Source organism: Prosopis cineraria, unplaced genomic scaffold, assembly GCF_029017545.1.
Source record: "Prosopis cineraria cultivar Desert tree isolate PC_DT_omini unplaced genomic scaffold, ASM2901754v1 PC6, whole genome shotgun sequence".
Classification (NCBI taxonomy): domain Eukaryota; kingdom Viridiplantae; phylum Streptophyta; class Magnoliopsida; order Fabales; family Fabaceae; genus Prosopis; species Prosopis cineraria.
Window position 1 is genome coordinate 36,956,998 of NW_026555337.1, and position 24,696 is coordinate 36,981,693.

Consider the following 24,696-nt stretch of genomic DNA (forward strand, 5'->3'; position numbering starts at 1 on the left):
ACAAAGGCAAGCTACATAGGACTTATCATGAGCATCTAAAGGCCTATGGTTTGAAATGTAGAAAGAGCACAAATTCTCAAATGAAGTAATGTTCAATGGATCAATAGGATAAGTTTTTAGATCCCATAGATGTTTCCAAATGGATTGAGATAAGGAATCCGACGAGCAAGCAGTAAGAACATTAACAGGATGTGATCTCGCATAATGCAACCTGTAGCCCATCTTGGATATGTAAACTCCATTTTTTGCCCCACTCCAAACAGCTTTGTCAGAGGTGATACGCCGTGGGATCTGCATATGATATATACAGGGTAAGGTTTTAAGGGTCATGGTATGAGATGCAGCAGAAATATCCCAAGAGCCATTACAGATTAAGTCAGCAACTTTAAACAACATCTTCTCTCTTTGAAGCTTTGAAATCAATCATGCCAGAAGTCCAGTGGTCCTTCCACACAAGAATGTTCTGACCAGACCCCATGCATAGAAAAATGTCTTTCAATGGTATGTATCATCCTACTAGCAGACTACTTCAAGCCCATAAAGCATGTTGCCAGAAATTATGGGTATAGGATTCATTGATTATTCAATAATACCTCGTAAAGTTATATCACAGCAACTGTACAAGTAAATCACGTAAATCATGTAACTATGCTATCTGCCATATTCTACTAGATAGTATATTGGCTATATCTAAATATATCTTTTAATATATACACAACAAGAATATCTAAACTACTTGGACCTCTTCAACACTCCCCCTCAAATTAGTGCATGGATATCTATCATGCCCAACTTGCCAATAGCATTCTTGAATGCGTCAGACGATACAGCCTTTATGAGAACATTTGCTAGTTGATACTGAGACTGCACAAAGGAAAATGTAATTATGTTTCGATCAAGCTTTTCTCAAATAAAATGTCAGTCGACTTCCATGTGCTTGGTATGATCATGTTGCATTGGATTATGGGCAATTTTAATTGCAGACTTGTTGTCACAGTGGAGTTGCATGGGTTTGGTATATTTGATCCCCAAGTCATCTAGAATGCCTTTAATCCATAGAAGTTCGCACACCTTGTTGGCCATGCCCATATATTTTGCTTCTGCACTTGGTCGTGCAACTACTTTTCACTCCTTGCTTTGCTATGTTACCAGATTACCACCCACAAATGTGAAGTACCTAGACATAGATCTCCTGGTGGTTTGATCACCAACCCAATCTGAGTCTGCATACCCTTCTACATCTATTTCATTGGGCCAGTCTAAGATGGTATGTCCCTCAACATCAAATCCTTCATGTTTCTTGAATAATAGTCCGCTGGGGTTCCTTTTGCATATCTCAAGATAAGAAAGATTGAATCCATGTGATCTTTCACTTGGGGTATGCATAAACTGACTCTAAACCGACTCACAGCACTTACTACATACGTAATATTCGATCTCGTCTGTGAGAGATAAATTCACTTTCCAACTAGTTTTTGATATCTATCACGATTGGCAGGTACTTAGTCGGTGAAAATTACTAATTACTAATAATCTATAAGGTTCATCATCGAACTCAACAAATCAAACTTTATTCTCCCTCTATCCCAAATTATAGAGTATTTTTTAAAAAAATTTTCCATCCTAAAATATAAGACAATTTAAATAGATTAAAATTTCATTAAATATACTAATTTTAATATTACTCTTTCTCTCTTTATAATTAATTTTCATCTATTCTCTTTTCAATATATTAAATAATGAGTATTTTTAAAAAATTATTTTTTTTTGGAAAAGATAAGGTTGTTAAGGGTATTTAATGATGTTTATTAGTATGTAAGATTTTGTCTAAAAATGTCTTATAATTTAGAATGAAGGGAGTATAATTTATTAAATCTAGTGTTTTATGAAACGTATATAAAATTATGCAATTTACTAAATTTAATATTGCATGGAACATAAAAATAAAAGGATATCCACATTATAACCAATATGAAAAAATGGTTAGCTTTTATCATTTAAAAAGATATATTAGCACAAATAAATAGATTTTATAATTCAAAGCACATTTAGGTTCTACAATAATCAATTATGATTAGTTCAAACTAATTTAAAATCAATTATCAAACCTGACTTCCGTTTGCAATCCAACCCCTCTTTATATATATATATATATATATATATATAAAATTGTAGATATATAGAACTAGATTATAAATATGAAAAAATGGTTAGCTTTTATCATTAAAAAGATATATTAGCACATATAAATAGATTTTATAATTCAAAGCACAATTAGGTTCTACAATAATTAGTTATGATTAGTTTAAACTAATTTAAAATCAATAATCAAACCTTACTTTCGTTTGCAATCCAAGCCCTCTTTATATATACTTATTTTGTTAAAAAATGTAAGATATTTCTAATCAAATCTTATCCTTCAAGCAGTTACTTACTTTTCAACTAACCTTATCTTTTTATATTTACCTCTATTAAATATCCTATAATAAATATAAAGTTATTATTAATAAAGACACTTTTAAAAAAAGGCAATAATTATATCTCGAAAGATTAAAAATATCTTACATTTTTTAACATCCAACTTCTTAAAAAATACCTTATATTTTTGAACGAATAGAGTATTTGTATATATATATTTTAAATATATAGATTTCGACGATGAATTATATATAGATAATACGTTAACTTAAAAAAATAATTTAACATTTTAAATGTATTAAAAAATTTTAAATCAAAGCATCCATGATATCATTTGTAAAATAGAATAAATTTAAAAAGTAATTCTATGGAATTAATAAAAATAGTAAAAACTAAAATAAAATAAAAAATATAAACCCTAACAATACCCAACAAGTTCACATATATATAATAACATCCCTCAACCGCTACTATGTTGGTTTCCTCTCTCCCTCTTGTCTGCGCTCTCTCTGTCTCTCTCTCCCCTATCTGTGCCTGAAATTGCTCTAATTCAGCAAACTTCAAAGCAATTAGGCCAATTTAGGGCAAATTTTTCATAGAAATCACTAAGCCAAAACCCTAAGTGCAGCAAGCAGAAGCCAGCAGAAGCATTAGAGAATGACGCAGAAGGCTGCGCTTTTTAAAGGCCAAAAGAAGAAGAAATCAATTCCACCCAATCGTCATGGAAAAGTTGCTCATACTCGCAAAGGTACTTCTTAGTTCTTACACTAATTTTCTGCCTCTCGGTGTTATTTGAAAGAGCTCTAGTTAGTGTAATTTGTTACTGTTTTCGCAGGGAAGAGATTTGTGAAGCCATCCAAGGTCACGAGGGAGATGGATACTGATCGGGTGAGTTTATCTTTTTTAAATAATTTTTCTCGTTGCTACTTGCTTTATTTATTCTCTTTGGAGTGTTTGGGATTCGAATTAGAGGCAGTAAGTTTCAAATTCACATTGCAATACTGCAATATCTAGATTTGAATTATCATGTTGTGTGTTGAATTCATGTTAGACATGATACGATTCCATTATTACTAGAATTTTCTTTGGCGATTTCTGAGGCATTCTCTTCAGGGTTAAGCAACGAATTTTGACTACTTCATAGGACAAAGTTTTGTTTTTCCCTTCTCCAAGAAAGACTTGCTCCATTATGATTGGTATTATTGAGTCTTGTGTTTAGTGAAAGCTTACCTGGGGCTAGTTCAATGAGAGGCAACAATAAATTATCATAAACTACCTCGATTGACAATATTTTTTGTCTGGAAAATTTGACCATACCCTATGTTGTGCTGCTTCTTTATTGAGGGAATAACTATTAGACCCCAAAAAATAATTCAATAGTAGTTGAAGTCTCCAGAAATTGTTAGAGAAAAATGAGTTACGAATTATCAGTTGCAAATAGTTTATTAAGTCTCATAGGTCACTTCAAGTGATTTGCAATTGAAAATATCATACTTGGTAGTTATCCGAATTGATATTTGCAACTCATGATCATCAAAACGTTTTAGGACCTAACTGTAATTAAACTGCACTTTGGGACCTGGCTGTCATTTTTTCTTCTTTATTTACAAGAATGGAAGGACATTAATGACTCTTTCTGTTCCTATACTAGTACTACTGTTTCTTATCAGATGACTCCTAGTAACTAGTTGAGAGCTTCATATCTATTTATCTACCGATGTATTCACAATGTAATGTAATAATTCAAATTACTGATTTCTTCCTTTCATATTTGGATTAACCAGGAGGTAAGCAAGTTCATCAACCACTGCAATGAGACTAAGGCTGCCACGGTTGCTCAGAAGGATGGTGGTCAACTAAGTATTATTAAACCTCCAGCAGAGCCTACAGCTGGAGCAAAGAAATAGACATAGGATAGTTGGGTTAACAGAATATTATTTATCTTGTGATGATGCTTATTATGAGATCCTCTGATGTGAAATGGGAAATCAATTTTGATTCTGTGGGTTTTCCCTTTCTTGAGAGTATATATAGAATTTAGTTTTTCCCTATACTTTGCCTCTTTCTTGGTGTTCTTTCAAATCATTTGATGTGTTCTACATTTGTGGCAAGCTTTTGTTGATCCCTTTATAAGCTAAAAATTAGGTAAAAGGAGTTCGATTTGAGATTTGCATTAGCAGCTGTCTTTTCTTTTTTCCTTTTTTCATTTACATGTTAGTACTCTGGGGTCACACAAGTTTGATAGTTTTGTCAGTGACTTCTGTTATAATCCCTCCAAATAAACTTTATATTGTTAAGTGTTAGTATAAATAAATACTTTCTTGCATTCTATCCAAGGTATAAGCAAATTTTTTATCATTAAATATCTCTGTTTTTTTTTAATATTCTTCAATAAATTGTTGAATGAAAAAATTGAAGCAACTTCGTATAGAAGGTAAGCCATTTAATTAGGGGTAAATTTGGAAAAATACTCCAGAGCATGGGTGACTTATAATTAGGAGTATTGTGTTTTAACCAATTAAGCAATTGTTTTACCAAAGAAAACACTTGCATGTAGTTTTGCCAGTTTGATACATTTTTGGGGCACATTTTTTTAATACAATGTTTTTGGTAAGCCGTTTGACATTTAACAAGAAGTAACCCAAAAAAAACAAAAGTAAAAAGTATTTTTTGGACCCATGTTTTCATTTTGGGTGAAGTAAAGAGGCTTAGTGTCACGGCCTTAGAGTCTGGCGCAGCACACAGCGCCCGTGCGGCGTCCTAAGGACCCTATAATCCTCAGGACAAGCCTTACCATATATGAATCTTACTGATTTCGTCCTGCCATGAGCTCATCAGGGAGGCGGCACTAGCCCCCGATTAGTTGTGCACTCAGCCCGAAGACTGAGGCAGAACGCACTTAAATGCTAATGTCACCCCCTTTACCCATATTGTACGAGACTGACCAGCGAATCGTTCATTACATTGGTCTTTACACGGTCATGAATATATCATTCGTGACATTCTCCCACACCCAATCTAGCACGCCCTCATGCTAGGGGAGAAAGACTCTACCCAAGGATCGCCCGTACAGTACTGCCACACACACATCAACTTACTACTAAATGGCCACCCGAGTCCTGTACTGTTCGAACCCACTCGCACCCACGAGCCAACAGGAGTGGAGTCGACCACGGCTAACCTTTCAGCCTGAGTCCCTATTTTTGGACCCACCTACTCCTCGCAGGCCTTTGGAGCGGTGCCGAGGTCAACTAGTCCCAACGTGGGACTCCACAGGCACACGACAGTAAAGTATGTCCCGCTCTGATACCACTCTATCACGGGCCGAAAATCTGGCGCAGCACACGGCGCCCGTGCGGCGTCCCGAGGACCCCATAATCCCCGAGACAAGCCTTACCACATACGAACCACACTGATTTCGCCCTGCCATGGGCTCATCAGGGAGGCGGCACTAGCCCCCGACCAGTTGTGCACTCAGCCCGAAGACTAAGGCAGAACGCCCTAATGCCAATGTCGCCCCCTTTACTCATATTGTGCGAGGCTAACCAGCGGATCGTTTATTACATTGGTCTTTACACGGTCATGAAGGTATGATTCGTGACATTACCTCTGTCACGGGCTGAGAGTCTAGTACAGCACACGGTGCCCGTGCAGTATCCCGAGGACCCCATAATCCTCGAGACAAGCCTTACCACATACGAACCACACTGGTTTCGCCCTGCCATGGGCTCATCAGGGAGGCGACACTAGCCCCCGACCAGTTGTGCACTCAGCCCGAAGACTGAGGCAGAACGCACCCAATGCCAATGTCGCCCCCTTTACCCATATTGTGCGAGGCTAACCAGCGGATCGTTCATTACATTGGTCTTTACATGGTCACGAAAGTATGATTCGTGACATTCTCCCACACCCAATCTAACACGCCCTCGTGCTAGGGGAGAAAGACTCTGCCCAAAGATCACATGTACAGTACTGCCACACATACATCAGCTTACCGTTCCCGAGTCCTGCACTCTTCGGACCCACTTGCACCCGCGAGCCAACAGGAGTGGAGTTGACCACGGCCAACCTTCCCGCTCAAGTTCCTATTTTTGGACCCGCCTACACCTCATAGGCCTACTGGAGCGGCCGAGATTGACTAGTCCCAACGTGGGACTCCACAGGCACACGACAGTAAAGTACGTCCTGCTCTGATACCACTCTGTCACGGGCTGAGAGTCTGGCGCAGCACACGGCGCCCGTGAGGCGTCCCAAGGACCCCATAATCCCCGAGACAAGCCTTATCACATACGAACCACACTGGCACATACGAACCACACTGGTTTCGCCCTGCCATGGGCTCATCAGGGAAGCGACACTAGCCCCCGACCAGTTGTGCACTCAGCCCGAAGACTGAGGCAGAATGCACCCAAATGCTAATGTCGCCCCCTTTACCCATATTGTGCAAGGCTAACCAATGGATCGTTCATTACATTGATCTTTACACGATCACGAATATATCATTCGTGACATTCTCCCACACCTAATTTAGCACGCCCTCGTGCTAGGGGAGAAAGACTCGGCCCAAGGATCACCCGTACAGTACTGTCACACACACATCAGCTTACTGCTGAATGGCCACCCGAGTGCAACACTCTTCGGACCCACTCGCACTCGCGAGCCAACAGGAGTGGAGTCGACCACGGCCAACCTTTCCGCCCAAGTCCCTATTTTTGGACCTACCTACACCTCGCAGGCCTTTGGAGCGGTGCCGAGGTCAACTAGTCCCAATGTGAGACTCCACAGGCACACGGCAGTAAAGTACGTCCCGCTTTAATACCAATCTGTCACGGCCTTAGAGTTTGGTGCAGCACACAGCGCCCGTGCGGCGTCCAGAGGACCCCATAATCCTCAGGACAAGCCTTATCACATACGAATTCTACTAGTTTTGCCCTGCCATGGGCTCATCAGGGAGGCGGCACTAGCTCCCGACCAGTTGTGCACTCAGCCCGAAGAATAAGACAGAACACACCCAAATGCTAATGTCGCCCCTTTACCCATATTGTGTGAGGCTAACCAGCGAATTGTTCATTATATTGGTCTTTACACGATCACGAATATATCATTCGTGACATTAGGCCCAACAAAAGCTACAAAACATCAAGATCTGGGATGATTTCTCCCTTGCAATTTACAAAGCTGAAATCTCTTGAACTTCTTGGAGAGTGATTTAAAAACTTGAAGGAGTTTCAGTCTAAAACAACTTGAAACTATAATTCATTGAGGTAGCTTAAGAAAATGTCTTTCAATAATGCTCGAATCTAATTTAGTTAGACAGTTATATAAAAAGAAAATTATTTTTCTTTCATTTTTTTATGCCTGCATTTTTAAAAATCTCAAACGATAACCTTGTTTGTATATTATATAATAATGATTAATGACTGATTATTGATAAGTTAAAAGGAAAAAAAGCGATATTTATATAGTTAACTTGCTGCTTTCAACATTTTTACCTTTTTTATTATTGTAATGATTTTTTTTTCCACTTCGTCTTTTCTTTTCCTTTTTCTTTAAATTTGTCAATATCCAATAGTATACCACAACCCATTTTATATCTATATATATATATATATATTTCAATATTTATTAACATATTTTCTATGAGAAATACTTAGATAGATCAGGTATATTACGTCATTTATAATCTGTTCAATAAAAACATGACATTTATACGATATTCAATATAAACTAATTTTGACATTAATGATAATGGAGAGTTAAAAGGCAAAAAATTAAATGTTTATTTTGTTATAAAAATAAAATTAATTAAAAAAATGTCACACAAGATTTTATTTAGATTATTTAGAGTATTTTAATTGAACAGACTACAAATGACGTGATGCACCCAGTTTATTTAGGTATTTATTTGCTTCCTATATAAGAGTTGAGAATCAAGCATATAACTATTTCCTTGAAGGATGGGATTCTCTACTCATACCAAATGAGGGCTTTGAATACAATTTAATAAAATTTTTTAAATATTTTATGAAAAGCAACTGTTCCATTAATTTATATTTATACATAACATAAAAGCTCTAACAAATTGCATTCTTAATAAGCTATAAAAAGTATGACTCTTTTTCTAAAATGCGTGCACTGCGCAAGACTCGAACTAGTTGAATAAACAATAATATAAACCATTAATTTCAGAATTTTAAAATTGAATTATCAGGTTAAACTGAAGGGAAATAAATACAAGGTTCTTGAATGTTTCTTTTTTTTTTTTTCAAGCTTGTTAGCCTCTTAAAGCATAATAATACCCTATTACAAATCTTAGAATTTATTTTGATATGTTCATCTATTTTATTTTCATCATTTTAAATTTCCTTCTTTATTTTTTTTTTGGGTGATCAAGTCTTCTTTTGGTGATACACCGGTGATCAAGTTATTGGGCTATCAATATTCTTTCATACATGAGCCTAATGTTTGCCCCAAAAAAAGGCCCAATGTCCAACTTCCATTGTCAATCCTTTGTATCCATTAGCTCACCCTTGCACCTTGTGGTCTTATCAATTCTGAGTTGGGAGTGTATAACTATTGGATCATGTAATTTTTAAGGTATTTTATTATTAGTTTTTTATATTTTTTTTTCATTATTTCAAGTTTCTTGAGTTTCATCTGATTGTAATATTAATTCCTATATTTTTTTTAAAGATGACTGTAATGATTTAACAATAACTAATGTGTACATAAACTATTACTTCTGACATTAACTTGTTAAAATTATATTGACTTATATGAAAAATGAGTAGCAGGCCAAAAAAGGAAAGAAAAAAAGACATTAAATCAAAATCCTTAAATGCACAATGGATGAAGCTTCAGAAAAGATAGTTAAGAAAGATACACATAAAGGTTAGTGGTCATTTTGCTTATATAATATTCAACTTATTATAATTTTATTACCTTGGCAATAGAATTAGTACAAGGGGAAAGTTTATACACTTAGTCTTATATATACTTAAGGTATTTATTTCCATTTAAATTAAGACATGTGCATAATTTTTAAATTATTCATTTTATAATAAATTCTTATTATTAATATTATTAACACATTCAAATCTGTGATATGATTAGATAAAGATATATTAAATATATAAAGCTAAATACATAAGTCTTTCTGTTAATAGAATTATGTACACATCAATATATTTAACTCAACAAGTGATAATAGGGACTAACTTTGTAGACTAGTGAAATTTAAGGCTTGGAATAACAAAAAGAAATGCAAGGTCTAATATTAAAACACGCTAAGAGTATAAAGACTAATAATTATATTTTTTTTTTTTTAGTTCTAGAGGTTGTTGAATCTAATCTTTTTTCGTGAAATAAAATTTAGGGGGGTAAATTTAAAAACTCATCAAAAGTAAAATAAGGCTCAAAGTTGTAGTGTGTTTATTATACATATCAAGATGTACATTTAGTCAGATCCATATATTATGCTGAAATTGAGGACATGTATGCGAAAATCATGAGGATGTTAGTTGAGATTCACATATTAGCCATTACGGAAGGAATAAAGATCCAAGTTTTCGGCTGAAATGAAGGATATGAATGCTAAATTCATGAAGAGGTCGACGGCATGAAGTTTTCCATACTTTAAATTGTTGAAAAAACATAAATATTCATCTCTATAGTTTTATCTTTTTTGTTATTGATTCATGTGCTTCTTTTCAATAATTTAGGTCACTCTACTTTTAAATATGTTTAGAGGGATGATAATATGTCACTAATAATAGCGTTAAATAATTTGATGCGCAGCTAACAATGTTAATGAGTTGGCAATTTGAATCAACAAAAGGTAAAAATTAAAAGGGACAATTGCTTTCTATAAGGATCAATGGTTATGTTGTCCCTAAATTTTTTATATACTGACAATGCCTAGAATAGAATTATATGCAATAGAATATACACACACACAATAAAAAATTATACATTAATAAAACTACAATGTCCAAAAAGAATAAAAAAAAATTTATAACCAATTGCATTATTAAAAAAAATGTTGAATTTACATAAAGGCAACCTAAGACTTGTGCCCCTCTAAATCAAACAATAAAGCACTAAAGGGAATAAAAAAGTAAGATCAAGAACAAAAGTTTTAAAATATTAAACATGGGAGGCCTAAAAGAAAATTCAAAACACTAGAATTCACCATATCCTTCCCCTGCATATAATAAAAGTTTGATCTCTCTCTTTAGAACCATTACGTAGGCAACAATTTTATGATTTTTTTTAACCTTTTAGCACACTGCTTTCATTGGGTATAGGGTTAAATTTTACTTTTGATACACGTAGCGTAATTCTATTCTTCCAGCATTGACTTTTTTAAGGGAGAATATCAATTAAATAATCTGAAAAAAATTAATTTCTTAAAAAGATTTCTAACAAATAAACATTAGTAAATTAATAAATAAAGTTATTGTTTTAACAAGCATCCAATTTATCTAGGATCCTTTTAAGATCTTAAATTTTTTCAAGAATTTTTCATTAATATTCTCCCTTTTTTTATTGTTTACTCACCTAACATCTGAGTTTACACTACATCAAGTTAAGAAGACTTAAAAACCATACTAATTCGAATCAAGCATTGACAGACTCTTTTGGGCAGTAGGCTTTACAACTGAGTTGTCATGCTGCTAAATTTTTAGGACTTAACCATCCAGTTGTAATGTTGTTAGTTGTTGTATTCTTAGAACTCAGAATTCAAAATTACTAATTAAATTGGAATAATCTTGTATTCCACACACAAAAAGTTGGATCATTCATCTTGTATTGCATACTGTAGAAATAAAATAATCATGAATTATATGTTCCTTTTTCATTCCATCCAAACAAACAAGTCCCAGAGAAGATCAAGAACAAGGGAATGTACTTCCATTATTGGCTGAAATGTGACAATGTTTTTAAAGTATGTTTGAATCTATCATTCCAAATATCATCTCAAACTATTCCATCTATGTACTTGCGGACATTGTTGTGCAAAGAAATCAATCATATTCAGAATTTACAACAAACTCATATGAGAATCAAAGAAACCAAGAACATATCTACAGATCAAGCAACGGATTTTTGCGGTTGTGTGGTGATCAGCCTAAAGCAATCGATCAACTCATTTCTCTGAGTCATAACGCTTCCAAAAAAATCATCCATTTCCTTGCTCAAATCGTCCACGAGCTTCTCCAATACATGAAGCTCTTTCTGCAATTCCATGGCTGAATCAAGTTTCTCAGCATTTGAAGCAGCAATAAGTTTAGCCACATAATTGTTTATCTCTTCAATCTCTTTCAACACTGGTATTTTACTAATCAACATCAGCTCATTGATTCTGGAATCAAGCGGGAAAACTGAAGAACCATCAAATTCACCAGCGATTTTTCTCGTCTCCAAGTAGGGTTTCCAATCGCTGCACAAACCAGACAAGAAAATCCCACAAACACAGAAGCCAATCCTCATCAATTCATTCACAGCTTCATGAACAACCATTTGCTTACCTGAGAAATCTTTTGCCTCGCGATCCTCCACGTTTGTATCCCCACCGAAACTACGGTTGAAACTACCAGGAGGGATCGATTTCAGATGCCGGGTCGCCGAAGAAGGCGAATTCTCCAAAAGACTCAATCCATGAGACACAGACATCCGAGCCTGACCGAGATGAGAGAGACAAGCAGAAACCGAATTGAAAAGATCAAGCAAATTCATGCTGTATCCGAGAAACGCTTGGACAGATTCGGGATCCCATGAGCTCATGGGATAATCGATGTCCACCAGAAGCTTCGCGAAGGCGTCGTTGATTGGGGGCAAGAGACACAGAAACTTGTGGATCCATGAGAGGGAGAGGATTTCAGATTGGGGTAATTGGGAAATGGAATCGGAAGCTATGGATCGAAAAGCTTGAAGGGAAGATGAAAAGTGGTGTGATTGATGATGATGGTGAGCATCGTGATGAGTATGACTGTTGTGATCCTCCAGTTTCTTTGAAAATTTGTGAGCTGCCAAGAGCACCATCGACGATCAGATAAAAAATGAGACGCTATAATAATAATAGTTGGGAACCTCGGATTGAGGCGTTTGAAAACTTGAATTCCTTAGTCAAGATTTGAAATTTTGAATGTTTGGGTTGCAGCTTCTCATTTCTCAACTTCTTTATTTCAATAGCCATCTTCTTCCTTTATTTATTTATTTATTAATTTATGTCATGTTTGTCATGTGGAATGATTTTTGAGAAAATGGTAATGGGAGTGAAAACAAAAGTGAGAATGAGATTTAAAAATACTTTGAGTATATTAAATGAATGATGATATAATTTTTATTTTATAAAAATAATTACAATAAAAAAAAGGAACAGACACTCTTGTTTATAAAATTCATAATTTAAGATATTTTTGTCTAAAAAAATCATTCCCATAAAATGGATTCCATTCTCATGATCTAGAGATGAAATGGAAATTACTTCAAATAAAGTATTGCTACTTTATACCAAACAAGGTAATAAATCATTTTTTCACCCAAATTTATTTTGTCACCTCTCATTCTTTCGTATCAAATAATGTCTTAAAAATGTGGGTATTAGAGGAGTGAGAGGAGAGGAGGGTGACGGCGCCACCTTCGTGGAAGAGACACCCCAAATCCGAGGTAACATGTGAAATGAACTTTTCCTCTCAAAATCTTTCAATATGTGGAGAGAACTTACTTTTTTAGTTTTTCTTCTTTCCACTTTTCTCAATTCATTCAAATAAGGCTAAAAATTGCTTTCTTTTCTATTTTCTTTCTTAATTTTCTTTTTTCTATATTTTTTCTTAATCTAAATAGGACACCAACATAATCCATTCCAATTAATACTCGATGGCCTATATATGGGATAATTTTATTTTCACGTTCTCGTTAAGTTATTTTTAATAGATACAAATTTTAAAATAAAGATAATCAAACTTAAATAGTCTGAATCTCATTATAATGATCACGAGTATTGAAACTTGTTTCTTAATTATTGCTATTTAATTGTCAACTGAACAATTCTACTAACAACTATCAAACATTAATTGACAATTTCAAGAGAGCAAATTGACTTTTTTTCATTTTGTATTTGAATTACTTGTATAAGATTTGGGAGTGATTTTCCATTATCATCATTATCATTATTCATTGGAAGAAATAACTAGCAACTACAACTATCGGCCATCACTGACCACTGGTAACTACCATTGTAAATCACTTTTTTAAGTTCTAAACTTGTTTTCAAATTAATATAATCAAATAGATTTTTAGTTTATTTTGTTTTGAAAAATAGTTTGTAAAAATTGGTTCACAGAATAATTTTTAAAAATAAAAAATGAAAAAAAAAATCAGAAGCTGTAGTTTTTCTTTGGGCCTCTACTTCACAACTTAAAAAAAGGACATGTTATTAGAGCCCAACCTTCTCATACAAATAAACTGGTAAACCAATCTTCTAATTAGTTTACTCAAGAGTTTTGAATAAATAGATCAATTTATATTTTATATTTTTTTTTCTCTTATAAGTCTGAAATGACATTGTTTTGAGTTTAAAGGAAAAAAAAAATGGCAATATGCCAGATTTGTGCTTTAGTAGCTTTTTTGTTGGTTTATTGTGGTTTATATAGGAATCTTCAATTTACTAGTGGGATAGTGTTTTTTTTTATTTAAATATTACGCTTTCGAAATTGATGTCTAAATATTTTTTATATTTTAATTAAGTTATATTATTTTAATCATGATTGAATAAATTTTGGTTCACTTAGAATTGAACCAATGATCGTTTAACTCTTATCTCAACCATTTCAATGATTAATTTAATTTTCATTATCTAGGTAAAAGACTTATTTGAAAATATTTTAATTATATATAATTGTAATTCCCAACTAAAGTTCGCTTCAGTGTTAAAGGTTTTATCACATTAAATTCATTTATTTTCTATGGCAGCACATATCCAACCAAAATATCTGGACACCTCAAAAGAAACCAGCTTTCCCAAATACACTCCCATAGAATTAAGTGTTAAGAAATATAATATATTACTTTTAGCAGCTCGAGAGGCAAGGTGAGCAATTTGATTCAAAAGGAATTTAATATATGTAGTTTTTCTCTGTTTTGATTTTATTGATTTTTTTTTTTCTCCTCTTACGTCTGCATTAAGGCTTTGTGTTATCTTTTAACAAAATAATAATAACAAATGATAACGATGAAAGTGATAGGATATGGCTGAACGAATATATTAAGAGAACCTTGAAAAAGCAGAGAAGCGTGGAAAAATTGAAAGATATTGATCGGTGATGCTCAGGTCAGTGCAGCATTAAGTTTTGACACTATCTAATTAATTAATTAATTTAAAATTAAAAGAACCGACATGTTAACGTAATAGTTAATACAAATCTTTTCTACGTATCACAAAATCAAATCACTTATTAGGTATTATTATAATACTTCTCCAAGACTCGTTCTTCATCCTAGGACTTGTTTATAGAAAATTGCAGGGGAAGACTGCTTTAATTAAGTAATAAATGGAAATATAATAGCTCATCTATATCTATGATTTATTATATTCATAGACTAAATATAAAAACATGACTTAGTCCATGTTTTCTGTTTGGGGAGATGTTTAATCAGCACGAAATCACCTTGCAAGTTGTAAAGTGATTTCTTAACAATAAAGCATAAGTATCTATATTGATGAAAGAAGTTAATCTTCTCTATTCGTTAAATTAACATGATAATAATTGTTACGCCCTCCATTCAAAAATGTAAAGTATTTTTAACTGAATCTCATTCTCAATAAAGTTATTATCTACTTTTTAACTAATCCCATCTTTCTGTATTTACTTCTATTAAACACCCTACAATAAATATAAAGTTATTATCAATAAGGGTAATTTTAAAAAAAATAATAATAAATACCTCTCAAAAAAATAAAAATTCCTTACATTTTGAACATCCAACTCCTTAAAAATACTTTATATTTTTGAATGGAGGGAATGAGTTTTAATGATGGAATTTAATGAATTGGAGAATGGTCACCTTTTTATAAATCTAATGGGTAAGACTTAAGAATATTAGAAGTTGTTGATTTTTTTTTTAAATGTGTTTTTACACCTTAACCTTAAAATTTTATTGCTTGTAAGAAGGCTATGTTGATTGTTTGCTGCTTCATTGACCAATTGATTACTCTCTCTTATCCTATTTATAAGTTATTTTTAACATATTTTATCGGAATCAAGAAAAACTTTAAACTTCATTAGCTTTGTCTTATAATTTAATAAATTTTCACTTTTACCTTTATTCAATATTTTTAAAATCTCATTATTAATATTTTTATTCAAAGTATTTAATAAAGACAAAAGTATAAAGAGGAATATTGAAAATTGATAAGTTCCTTATAAATATAATTATTATTATTTTTTCCTTTCCCTCTACTACAAATAGCATCAACTGATTGCTAAGTTCTCACTAATGCTATTGCGTTGATGTTGTTGGGCATATCATAGCATTATTCAAGAGGTTGTATCAGATTTGGCCTCTATTGGTAATAGCTCTGTCTACTTTACGTCTTTACCCCTTTGATTTGGGGATGACTTTTTTTTAATACAAAGCCATGGTAAAAATACCATGCAAAAGGACCAAAGCTAGGTCATATCAAAAGACAAAATGCTACTACAATCTATTAGAGTGTCATCAAACAGAGTAGCATCAAAATGTTCGCTAGAGGCCTTGTGGGTTAGAAGGTCATCACAGCAGTTTGTTTATCTATAGACGTGTTTTAGAGTGACCTCTCAGCTCCTCATGATGAGATTTTTAATGCTTTTGATGATTTCTGAGAGTGGATGATTCTAGATTGAGCTACCATTAATGAGGGATATGGCCTCTATAGAATCAGTATAAACATTGATTTTTGAAATCTTTGCATTCTAGCAAATGTTTAGCCCATCTAGAATTCCTATAAGCTTAACAATAGTAATGTGTTGGTAACTAAGGTTTTAAGTGAATCCTTTGATCCATTTACCCTTGTCATCCTTGATAAGACCTCTATAAGCTGTAGCACCATTACGCTTAACTGAACCATCAACATTAAGTCTCACCCACCCAGGATCTGGAGGCTTCTAATTCGCTTTATGTCTAGTATCGAAATTGCTTAGACGGTCAAGCTTGGATTGAAGCTGCAGGTCATTTATAATCTGTTGAGTACTTAAGAAAGAAATGTCTTTGTCCAAAGTATCATCTTTAGAGTAAACTTCCTTACATCTTGTTTTCTAAATATTCCAGCAAGCTTGTGCAAAAAGTTTCTTCTAAGGCAATCCTCTAATATATTTGCTTCCTACTTCATTATTAGCATTCTAAATTAGCCAGTCCTGCATAGGAAGAGAGAGAAAGATATTATATTTGAAAGGGTTACTAACTTTTCCCAAACCTCCTTAGCATCTTTGCAATCTCTTAAGATATGAATAGAAGAGTTATGAGAGTTACAACCCAGTTAACAAGCACGATGCTGTATAGTTTTTTTGTTAGAGGGCATGGTGTTTATTTGAAGATGTTCCCAAGCTACTTTCCAAAGGAAGTACTTAATCTTTTCATAAGTAGGCCATTTCTAGATTTTAGACCATAAATTATTGTGTTCCTGAGCCTTCCAATTTTCTATTGTTGTGTAGGTAGATTTAATAAAAAGTTACCATCAAATGATGGTCTCCAAATAAGAATGTCCTTTTCACTCTGGGTATTAGGAGGTTAAACAAGAGCAATATGATTAATAATATTCAGGTGAAGGTATCTTCTCATAAGATCTAAATTCCAACCTTCGTTAGGCTTGTAAAAATCTGATACTCACGCATGAAGAATAGAATTGACGTTATGAAAGGCATGTTTAATAAGAGAATCAGGGAGAGAGGTCCATTTATCATGCCAAAAAGGATATTTTCTCTTCTTTTCCAACTTTCCAACTAATAAAAATCATGAAAGTGTCTCATATTTTGCAAATGCTACTCCAGGTATAGAAGTAGGAATTATGGTTGTTAACAACCATAAGGATAGTCGGTGTGCTACAATTGTATTTATCTTATATGACACTCACCCAAAGACAATTCGTTTTAGTGATAATGCCTCAACATAACTTCATGATAAAAGCAATACTCTGGCTTTTAAATTTCTAATGCCAAGACCGCCAACCTTTTTATCAGAAGTGATGCAATCCTAAGAGAGAAGGTGGGGTTTTTTTTTCTTCATCAGAAGAGTCCCAAAGAAAATTTTTGGAGATTTTATCCAATTCTTCTAACATGTTATCAAGTAAGAGTATAGTTTGCATGCTGTAGTTAGAAAAAGCTAATAGAACAAATTTTTATGAGAATTGATTTTTGTGGAATGTTGAGATATTGACTTCTCCAATTTGCCAAGTGAGAGTTCATCTTTTTAATTAAATGCATAAAGTTAAGCTTCATAACCTTTTCATGAATGATAGGAATTCCAAGATATTTTTAAGATTACCAGTAAGAGAAATTCCAAGATCTTTACTAATTTGTAAAGCTCTATTAAAATTAACATTTCTAGAGCAAAAAAGTTTGGATTTTCCAGTGTTAATTTTTTGACCAGATGCATTACAGAAATCAGAAAGACATTAAAGAATGATTTGCATTTGAGAGAAAGATAATTCTACAAAAAGCAACAAATCATCAGCAAAAAATAAGTGACAGATAGGAGGCCCACTAGGTGTTAGTCTAATAGGTTTTCATTCATTTTTATCAATACTATTAAGAATGCAGTGACTCAAACGTTTAATACAAGGACAATAAGATAAGGAGAAAGAGGATTCCCCTAACAAATGCCACAAGAAGGAGTAAATTCTTTTGTTGGTTCACCATTTCAAAGAATTTTCATTCGAGTGGTGGAGACAGTAGTAAGAATTAATTTTCTAAAGTGATTTTTTATCCTAATAGAGATAAGAGTATCGTCGATGAAATTCTATGATAGTCTATTGAAATCTTTTTCAAGATCCACCTTAAGGGCCATAAAACATTTTGTTCCTATTTTTTTCATCATAGAATGAATGACTTCATGAGCAATAATAATATTATCACTACTCTATTGTCCCTGAATAAAGCTACTTTGGTAATCACTAATTAAGTGGTTCATGCAAGCATGTAATCTTGTAGATAGAATTTTGGTGATAATTTTATAGTTAACATTGCAGAGATAGATAGGTCGGAAGTCTTTCATACAAGTTAGGTGATCAATCTTAGGGATCAGGTAATAAAAGTGTCATTAATTTCCTTTATAGAATCTAGTTCTTTGAAAGCCTTTTTGACCAGATTGAAGATATTGTCCTTAAGATCATTCCAATAAGAGTGAATGAATCCTACATTAATGCCATCAGGGCCAGGGGCTTTAAATGCCCCAATATTAAAGGCAACATTTTTAATTTCTTCATCAGTCACATCCCTATGTAAGGATTGAAGTTGGTCAGAAGAAAGAGGTGGAAAGAAAGCAGTTGTAGTGAGTTTAGGTCTATTGTCATTATCTTCCTTAAAAAGGTCTTCAAAGAAAGAAACAGCCATGTTCTTTGGAATATTCTTGTCTTCCACCCAATTGTCATCATTATTTTTAAGAGAAATGATCTGATTTCTTTTCTTTCTGATGATAGATGTAGTATGGAAAAATTTTGTATTTTGATCTCCCCATTTAAGCCATTTACATCTAGCCTTTTGGAACCAAATCATCTCTTCTTGCAAAAGAACTTTGTTATAGTCTTCCTAAAGGAATTTTTCCAATTTTTGAAGGAAGTAATTATCTTTGTAGCTTCTGTTCTTGTCAATTCCTTCCAATCTGCTTAAAATTCTTTTCTTCTTGGATGAAATATTACTAAGATTTTCCTTATTCCAAGTAGTAGCTAAATTGGAAAAATTTATAGCTCCCTCTATCTAGTTATTATTGATCCACGAATCTTTGACCATAGGGCGGAAGGATTTTTCTAGCATCCAAGCAGCATTATAATGGAAGGGTTTAGTTTGATTCTTTAGTTGAGACTCTTTAAATAATTGAATTCTAATAGGTCAATGATTAGAACCATATCTGAGAAGATGAAAGGAAATTGCTTTGTGAGATTTGAGCCTCCATTCTGTATTACAAAAGGCCCAATCAATCTGTCCTTTCACATTACCTTTTTTCAAGGTAAATCTATCACCATAAAGTTGAGGTCAAGAAGGTTGGAAAAATTTATGCATTATATAAACTGTTTCATAGATCTCCAATTGAAATTATCTCTACCATACTTGTCATCACATGAAAGATATAAGTTAAAGTCACCAACAATAAGCCAAGGAATAGTTATATTATGGGCAAGAGAATTGATAGAATCCCAAAGCATGTTGGAGAAGATTAGGATCACCATAGACACATGAGAGCAAATAGGAACAATTATTAGCTATGATATTAACCCTACAATGCAACAACTGAACATTAGAATAAATATAATCAATGTTAACAAAATTATTATTCCAAAGTAACCAAATACCGCCAGCATAGCTAGTAGTTTTAACACAAATTCAGTTAGAAAAACCTAATTTCCTAACAATACTATCTGTTCTAGAACCACTAGCTCTTGTTTCAAAAAGAATAAGAATTTATGTATTATAAGTTTTAGTGATTTCTTTAATACGTGTAGGAAAACTCTTAGCACAAGAACCTCTATGATTTCAATAGATTAGATCCATAATAAAATAAAAGGAGAAGATAAACCTGGCTCGAGGTTACTCTTTATGATTTTCTAGAGAGTCTTCAATTTGTTCATCATTAAATTCATCATCCTCAAGATCATCATATTGGACAGATTTGCTCAACTCTTCATCCAGGAGATCATCATCGAGAATATCATCTTCATCATTTTCTTGAATGAATTCATTTTTATTGACTTCCATATCAGATAGGTTATTACCTAATTCCTTAGAGGAATCTATATGGAATTGGGTTTCTAGTACAATACTGAGGTTGATATTAGGATCAGGAGGTTCATTATGATCAATTTGGGAAAGAGAAGGATTAATGCAATTTTGTTGGAGGGAAGAGATTTTATCTTTATTATGGTTCTGCTAGACTTTTGAATCAGGTGAGAAGGAAATTCTAGTCAAATTTTGATCAGTTTTATTCCCTTGGACCTTTATTTTCTCTAATTTGTTTATGGGCTTATCGTACGAGCCCAAACTTCTCTTGCTGCCTATAGCCATATTGTGAACACGTTTGGAGCGCTCTTGGGCTCAACTTCTTTAAGTGTCATTCAGTCTAGATTAACCATATTTGGGCCTTTCCATTTGAAACTTGGCCTAGCTTTATCCTTTTTAGAGATCTTCTCTCCTTCGTTGCAAACTCTTGCCCTTGCCTCTTCATCAGATTCATCACATTCTCTCACCTAGTTTCTTTTCGTACCAGTCAAATCTTTTCTCCTCTAAATTTTCCTAACAGTCTTTGTAGGAGGAGGCTTAAGTGGACTGTGGGAAGTATGATCTCTCTGACTTGCACTATAAGAGTACTAATCGAGGCCGGGAGGACGTCAAATCATGACCTGGAGGTGAAGTTTTGTCCGTGATTATGACTGTAGGCTGAAAATTTGCTGTGTTTCTTAAGAATTAAGAGTTTTTCTACTATTTATACTTCATCCATTCTGCATATTCGTCTTCTGATAGGTCATGGTTGTTTTTTGGTGAGTCTTGAACTGCTTAATGTTGATTTTCGTCTTGAGCCTTCTTCAAGCACTACTGATTGCTATTACTATTTTGGCTAATAAAACTTGAACATTCTTTAGATCCATTTTCATTTTTGTTCTTTGGGTTGTGGGGGAAATTAATTTTGTTATGTCTATAACATCCACACCCAAAGCAAATCAAATTCAAACTTTTATATTCAACATTATATAATTCATCTCTGATGAATAGCCTAGGTACTAATTTTTTTTGGAGATTAATTTCAACACTAATCCTCATGAACTTCCCTCTTTCTATCTTCCCTTGTTCATCTTTAGCATCAAACTCAGATAAGGAGTTGGAGTCGACTTTCAAAGTTTTTCCAATGCAATTTCCAAGTCTCCATAGAATTTCTTTATCATAGCATTGTATAGGTATATTAGATAATCTAACCCATATAGAAACTTTACCTAAGATATTTGAGTTTGGATTAAAACTGGGTGACCAACGTTACACAAGAATGCAGTGATCAAATATTATTTAGGGGCCACCATTCAGAATTTTATCATAGGTAGTTTGTTCCTTAGTTCTAATAATATGGTAACTATTAACTAAGTCTATAAATTCAAAATCTTTTAGTTTCCACATTTTAGCTAATCTAGGCTTTAAAGATTTAGGATTGAGATGTAGTCCCAGAGTATTGATGACAATAGCATCCATCCATGACATACATATTTTCTTCCATTCCTCATTAGAGATTTGTAGCGCTGGGTACTGGTCCATCAATTTTTTTGTTCTTTTAGTAGGTGACCAAGCTATATCCAGCTCCTTAGCAAGGGCTTCGTTTCTGTGGCAAATTTCCTTTCCAATATTAATTCCATAGCAACCATTATAACCTATTAGTGACTCCTTATAAGAGATAGGAGCTTTAATCCCTTGAGGTAGTGAAGTTTTATTGTGGTTTGCCTCATTAGCAAGACCATTGTGAGATTGAATTTTCATTTGTTACTCCTAATGGTTCTCATATATGTCCATGTTTTTTTAAAAATTTAAGCTTTTGAATGTTGCTAAATTTCTGAACCTTTGTCAATCATTTCATCATTTGGCTTGGAATTGCTTCTGAGTAGTAAATCGATTTCTTCCTTCGAAGCAGGTGGATTCATGGTCTCTTTGAATGCTGGTGTAGTTGAGAAAATGAAGTTGGGATTAAGTACCTGATTGGAGTTCATGAAGAAGAGCAGAGGAGATTGAAGAAAGCAAAAGTATGAACGAGAAAGAAACAAGGAAGAAGTTAAACCTTCTCTCCAGGTCTGGAGAGAAGGTAAAGCTTCTCTCTCTATCATTCTTCTCTAAAGAGGCTAAGTTTTGAATAGAGTAATTCAAAGCGTAGTGTTACTACCTCCGTTCCTATTCGGGGATGACTTTGTATCTTATTAACTCCACCGGTTTGGCTTTTAATGAATACCTCCTTTTTTTTGGTAAAAAAAATTAAGACAAGTAAATTTTAATCTATTAATAATATTAATGATAAGAATTTGTTATTGCATGACTTATCCGTAAAAGATTCATACTCCTTTCGTTAAAAAATATAAAGTATTTTTTGAGAAGTTGGATGTTAAAAAATATAAGACATTTTTAGTCGTTCGAGATATAATTATTGCCTTTTTTTTAAAGTACTCCTATTAATAATGACTTTTTTATTTATTATAGGGTGTTTAATAAAGATAAATATGAAAAGGCGGGGTTAGTTTGAAAGTAGGTAACTACTTTATTAGGGTAAAACTTAGTTAAAAATGCCTTATATTTTTAAATAGAAGGAGTAAGTCTTAATTTAATTGAGAATAAGTACTTTAATAGTTTGTTTGGATTAATAAGAATTTAGATTTGGATCCAATTACTCATTTAGATACATAAAAATTTATGAATTTAAATTTTCAAATATAAATCCACTCATTATTTTTTATATTTTTTTTGTAATTTTAAAATCTCTTGACACCATAAACATTTAAAATTTCAATCAATTCAAACATCACATTCTCTTCGTGTTTTTATTATTGATGTTTCTACAATTCTGATATCTTTTTTAATTCTTGTTCTCATCTTTTGATGATTGAAAAATAGAAATAGACATTTGCTTTGAATTTTTCCTTTTCGCTTAAAATCTTAACTTATCTTTCTTCTTTGTTTGGAATAAAGTACCCAAATGAAATTTTTTATTAAATACATAAATTTTAAATGTAAAATTTGAAATATGAAATTTTAAATCTACCAATTCAAATGTTACTTAAGTACTTCCTCTGATCCTTATTATATGACACTTTCAACTGTTTTATGCAAATTAAGAAAAAGTTAGTTTTTTCTTAATATCATAAAAAAATAAGATGTACTTTTATTTTCACCTTTAACTTTAAATCATTATACAATTATATTAAATATCTTTATACTAATTAAGAAAGGATAAAATTAAAAAAATATTAATGTATTATATATTTTAGATCAAAAATTATTTTTAAAATGTGTTCAATAAATGAAACTGAATGAATATTAAGTATATTAATTTTTTCTCAACATATTAATTTGAGTTCTTAAAAGCAAAACATATGAGAGCCAAGTGGGCCAGGCTAGCAACAGTTTTTTGTGACTACTGAAAAAAAAAAAAAAAGTGGGACCACATTTATCATGTGTGGAAAATTGGGTTGTGGAATCGTTTCTTCATTATGTTGGACGTTAGCTTTTTCGTGAAGCACCCATCTTCTCTTTCTCTAATGGCTCGTTGGGTCCATTTCTGAGTTTACACTTTGCACGCACCATCTTCCCCCGCAAGCTAACAACCACGGGCTCACACGTCATGTAAATTCTTGTGGGCCTTTTTTTTTTTTTGGTCGAGAAAATTAAAATCAATTCTTAAATAACAAATTAATTATTATTCAGTTTCTTTACAAGTCAAATTTCGTAATTTTCTTTTTTTTTTCATTTAGAATAATGTGCTCCTATTTTACACTCATAAATTGTTACTCCATCCATTTTAAAATTATTATCACTTTTAAATTTTTCGTATAAATTTTATAAAATATTATTTTGATAATGCATTAACTTTTTTTTACTGTTTTACTATAAGGATCATTAGATTTTACCACCATGCAAGCTACACTATTTAATAACTTCTCAACGTGTATGAAAAACTCCAAGATGTCAATTATATGTTGAGATTAATAGAATATTTTTTTAAATTTTTTTGACAACAATTTTAAATTTAATAGTTCAAATTGTCTTTTTAATTTCATATTATACTTTTAAAATAAATAACTAAAACTCAATAAAATAATAACATTTAAATCGTTTAGTTTGAATTGGATACTTAAACAATCAATATATGAATATATATATATATATATATAATTTAAAATAAGTATGAAGTAACATGATCCAAATTATACATATTTTTGAAAAAAAAAAACATACTCCCTTGATCATTAATATAAGCAGGGACAGATCTACATGGGAGCAAGGACCACTCTCCAATTTATTTCTTTAAAAATGTTTGTTTTTTTTTGAAAAAGTTTTTAAAATT

The 24,696-nt window shown here is 32.7% G+C and overlaps 2 protein-coding genes across 2 annotated transcripts; one reads left to right on the plus strand and one right to left on the minus strand.

Moving 5' to 3' along the window:
• The first annotated feature begins 2,890 nt into the window (after positions 1–2,890).
• On the plus strand, positions 2,891–4,469 carry LOC129314494 (uncharacterized). The gene is made up of 3 exons (XM_054957946.1): positions 2,891–3,166; positions 3,254–3,306; positions 4,203–4,469. Exons 1-3 carry the CDS (start codon positions 3,076–3,078, stop codon positions 4,323–4,325), a joined length of 267 nt encoding a protein of 88 aa, XP_054813921.1. The 5' UTR covers positions 2,891–3,075; the 3' UTR covers positions 4,326–4,469.
• Positions 4,470–11,309: 6,840 nt separating this feature from the next.
• On the minus strand, positions 11,310–12,576 carry LOC129314297 (protein BPS1, chloroplastic-like). The gene has a single exon (XM_054957695.1). The coding sequence runs from the start codon at positions 12,460–12,462 to the stop codon at positions 11,512–11,514; it is 951 nt and encodes a 316-aa protein (XP_054813670.1). The 5' UTR covers positions 12,463–12,576; the 3' UTR covers positions 11,310–11,511.
• Positions 12,577–24,696: the final 12,120 nt, after the last annotated feature.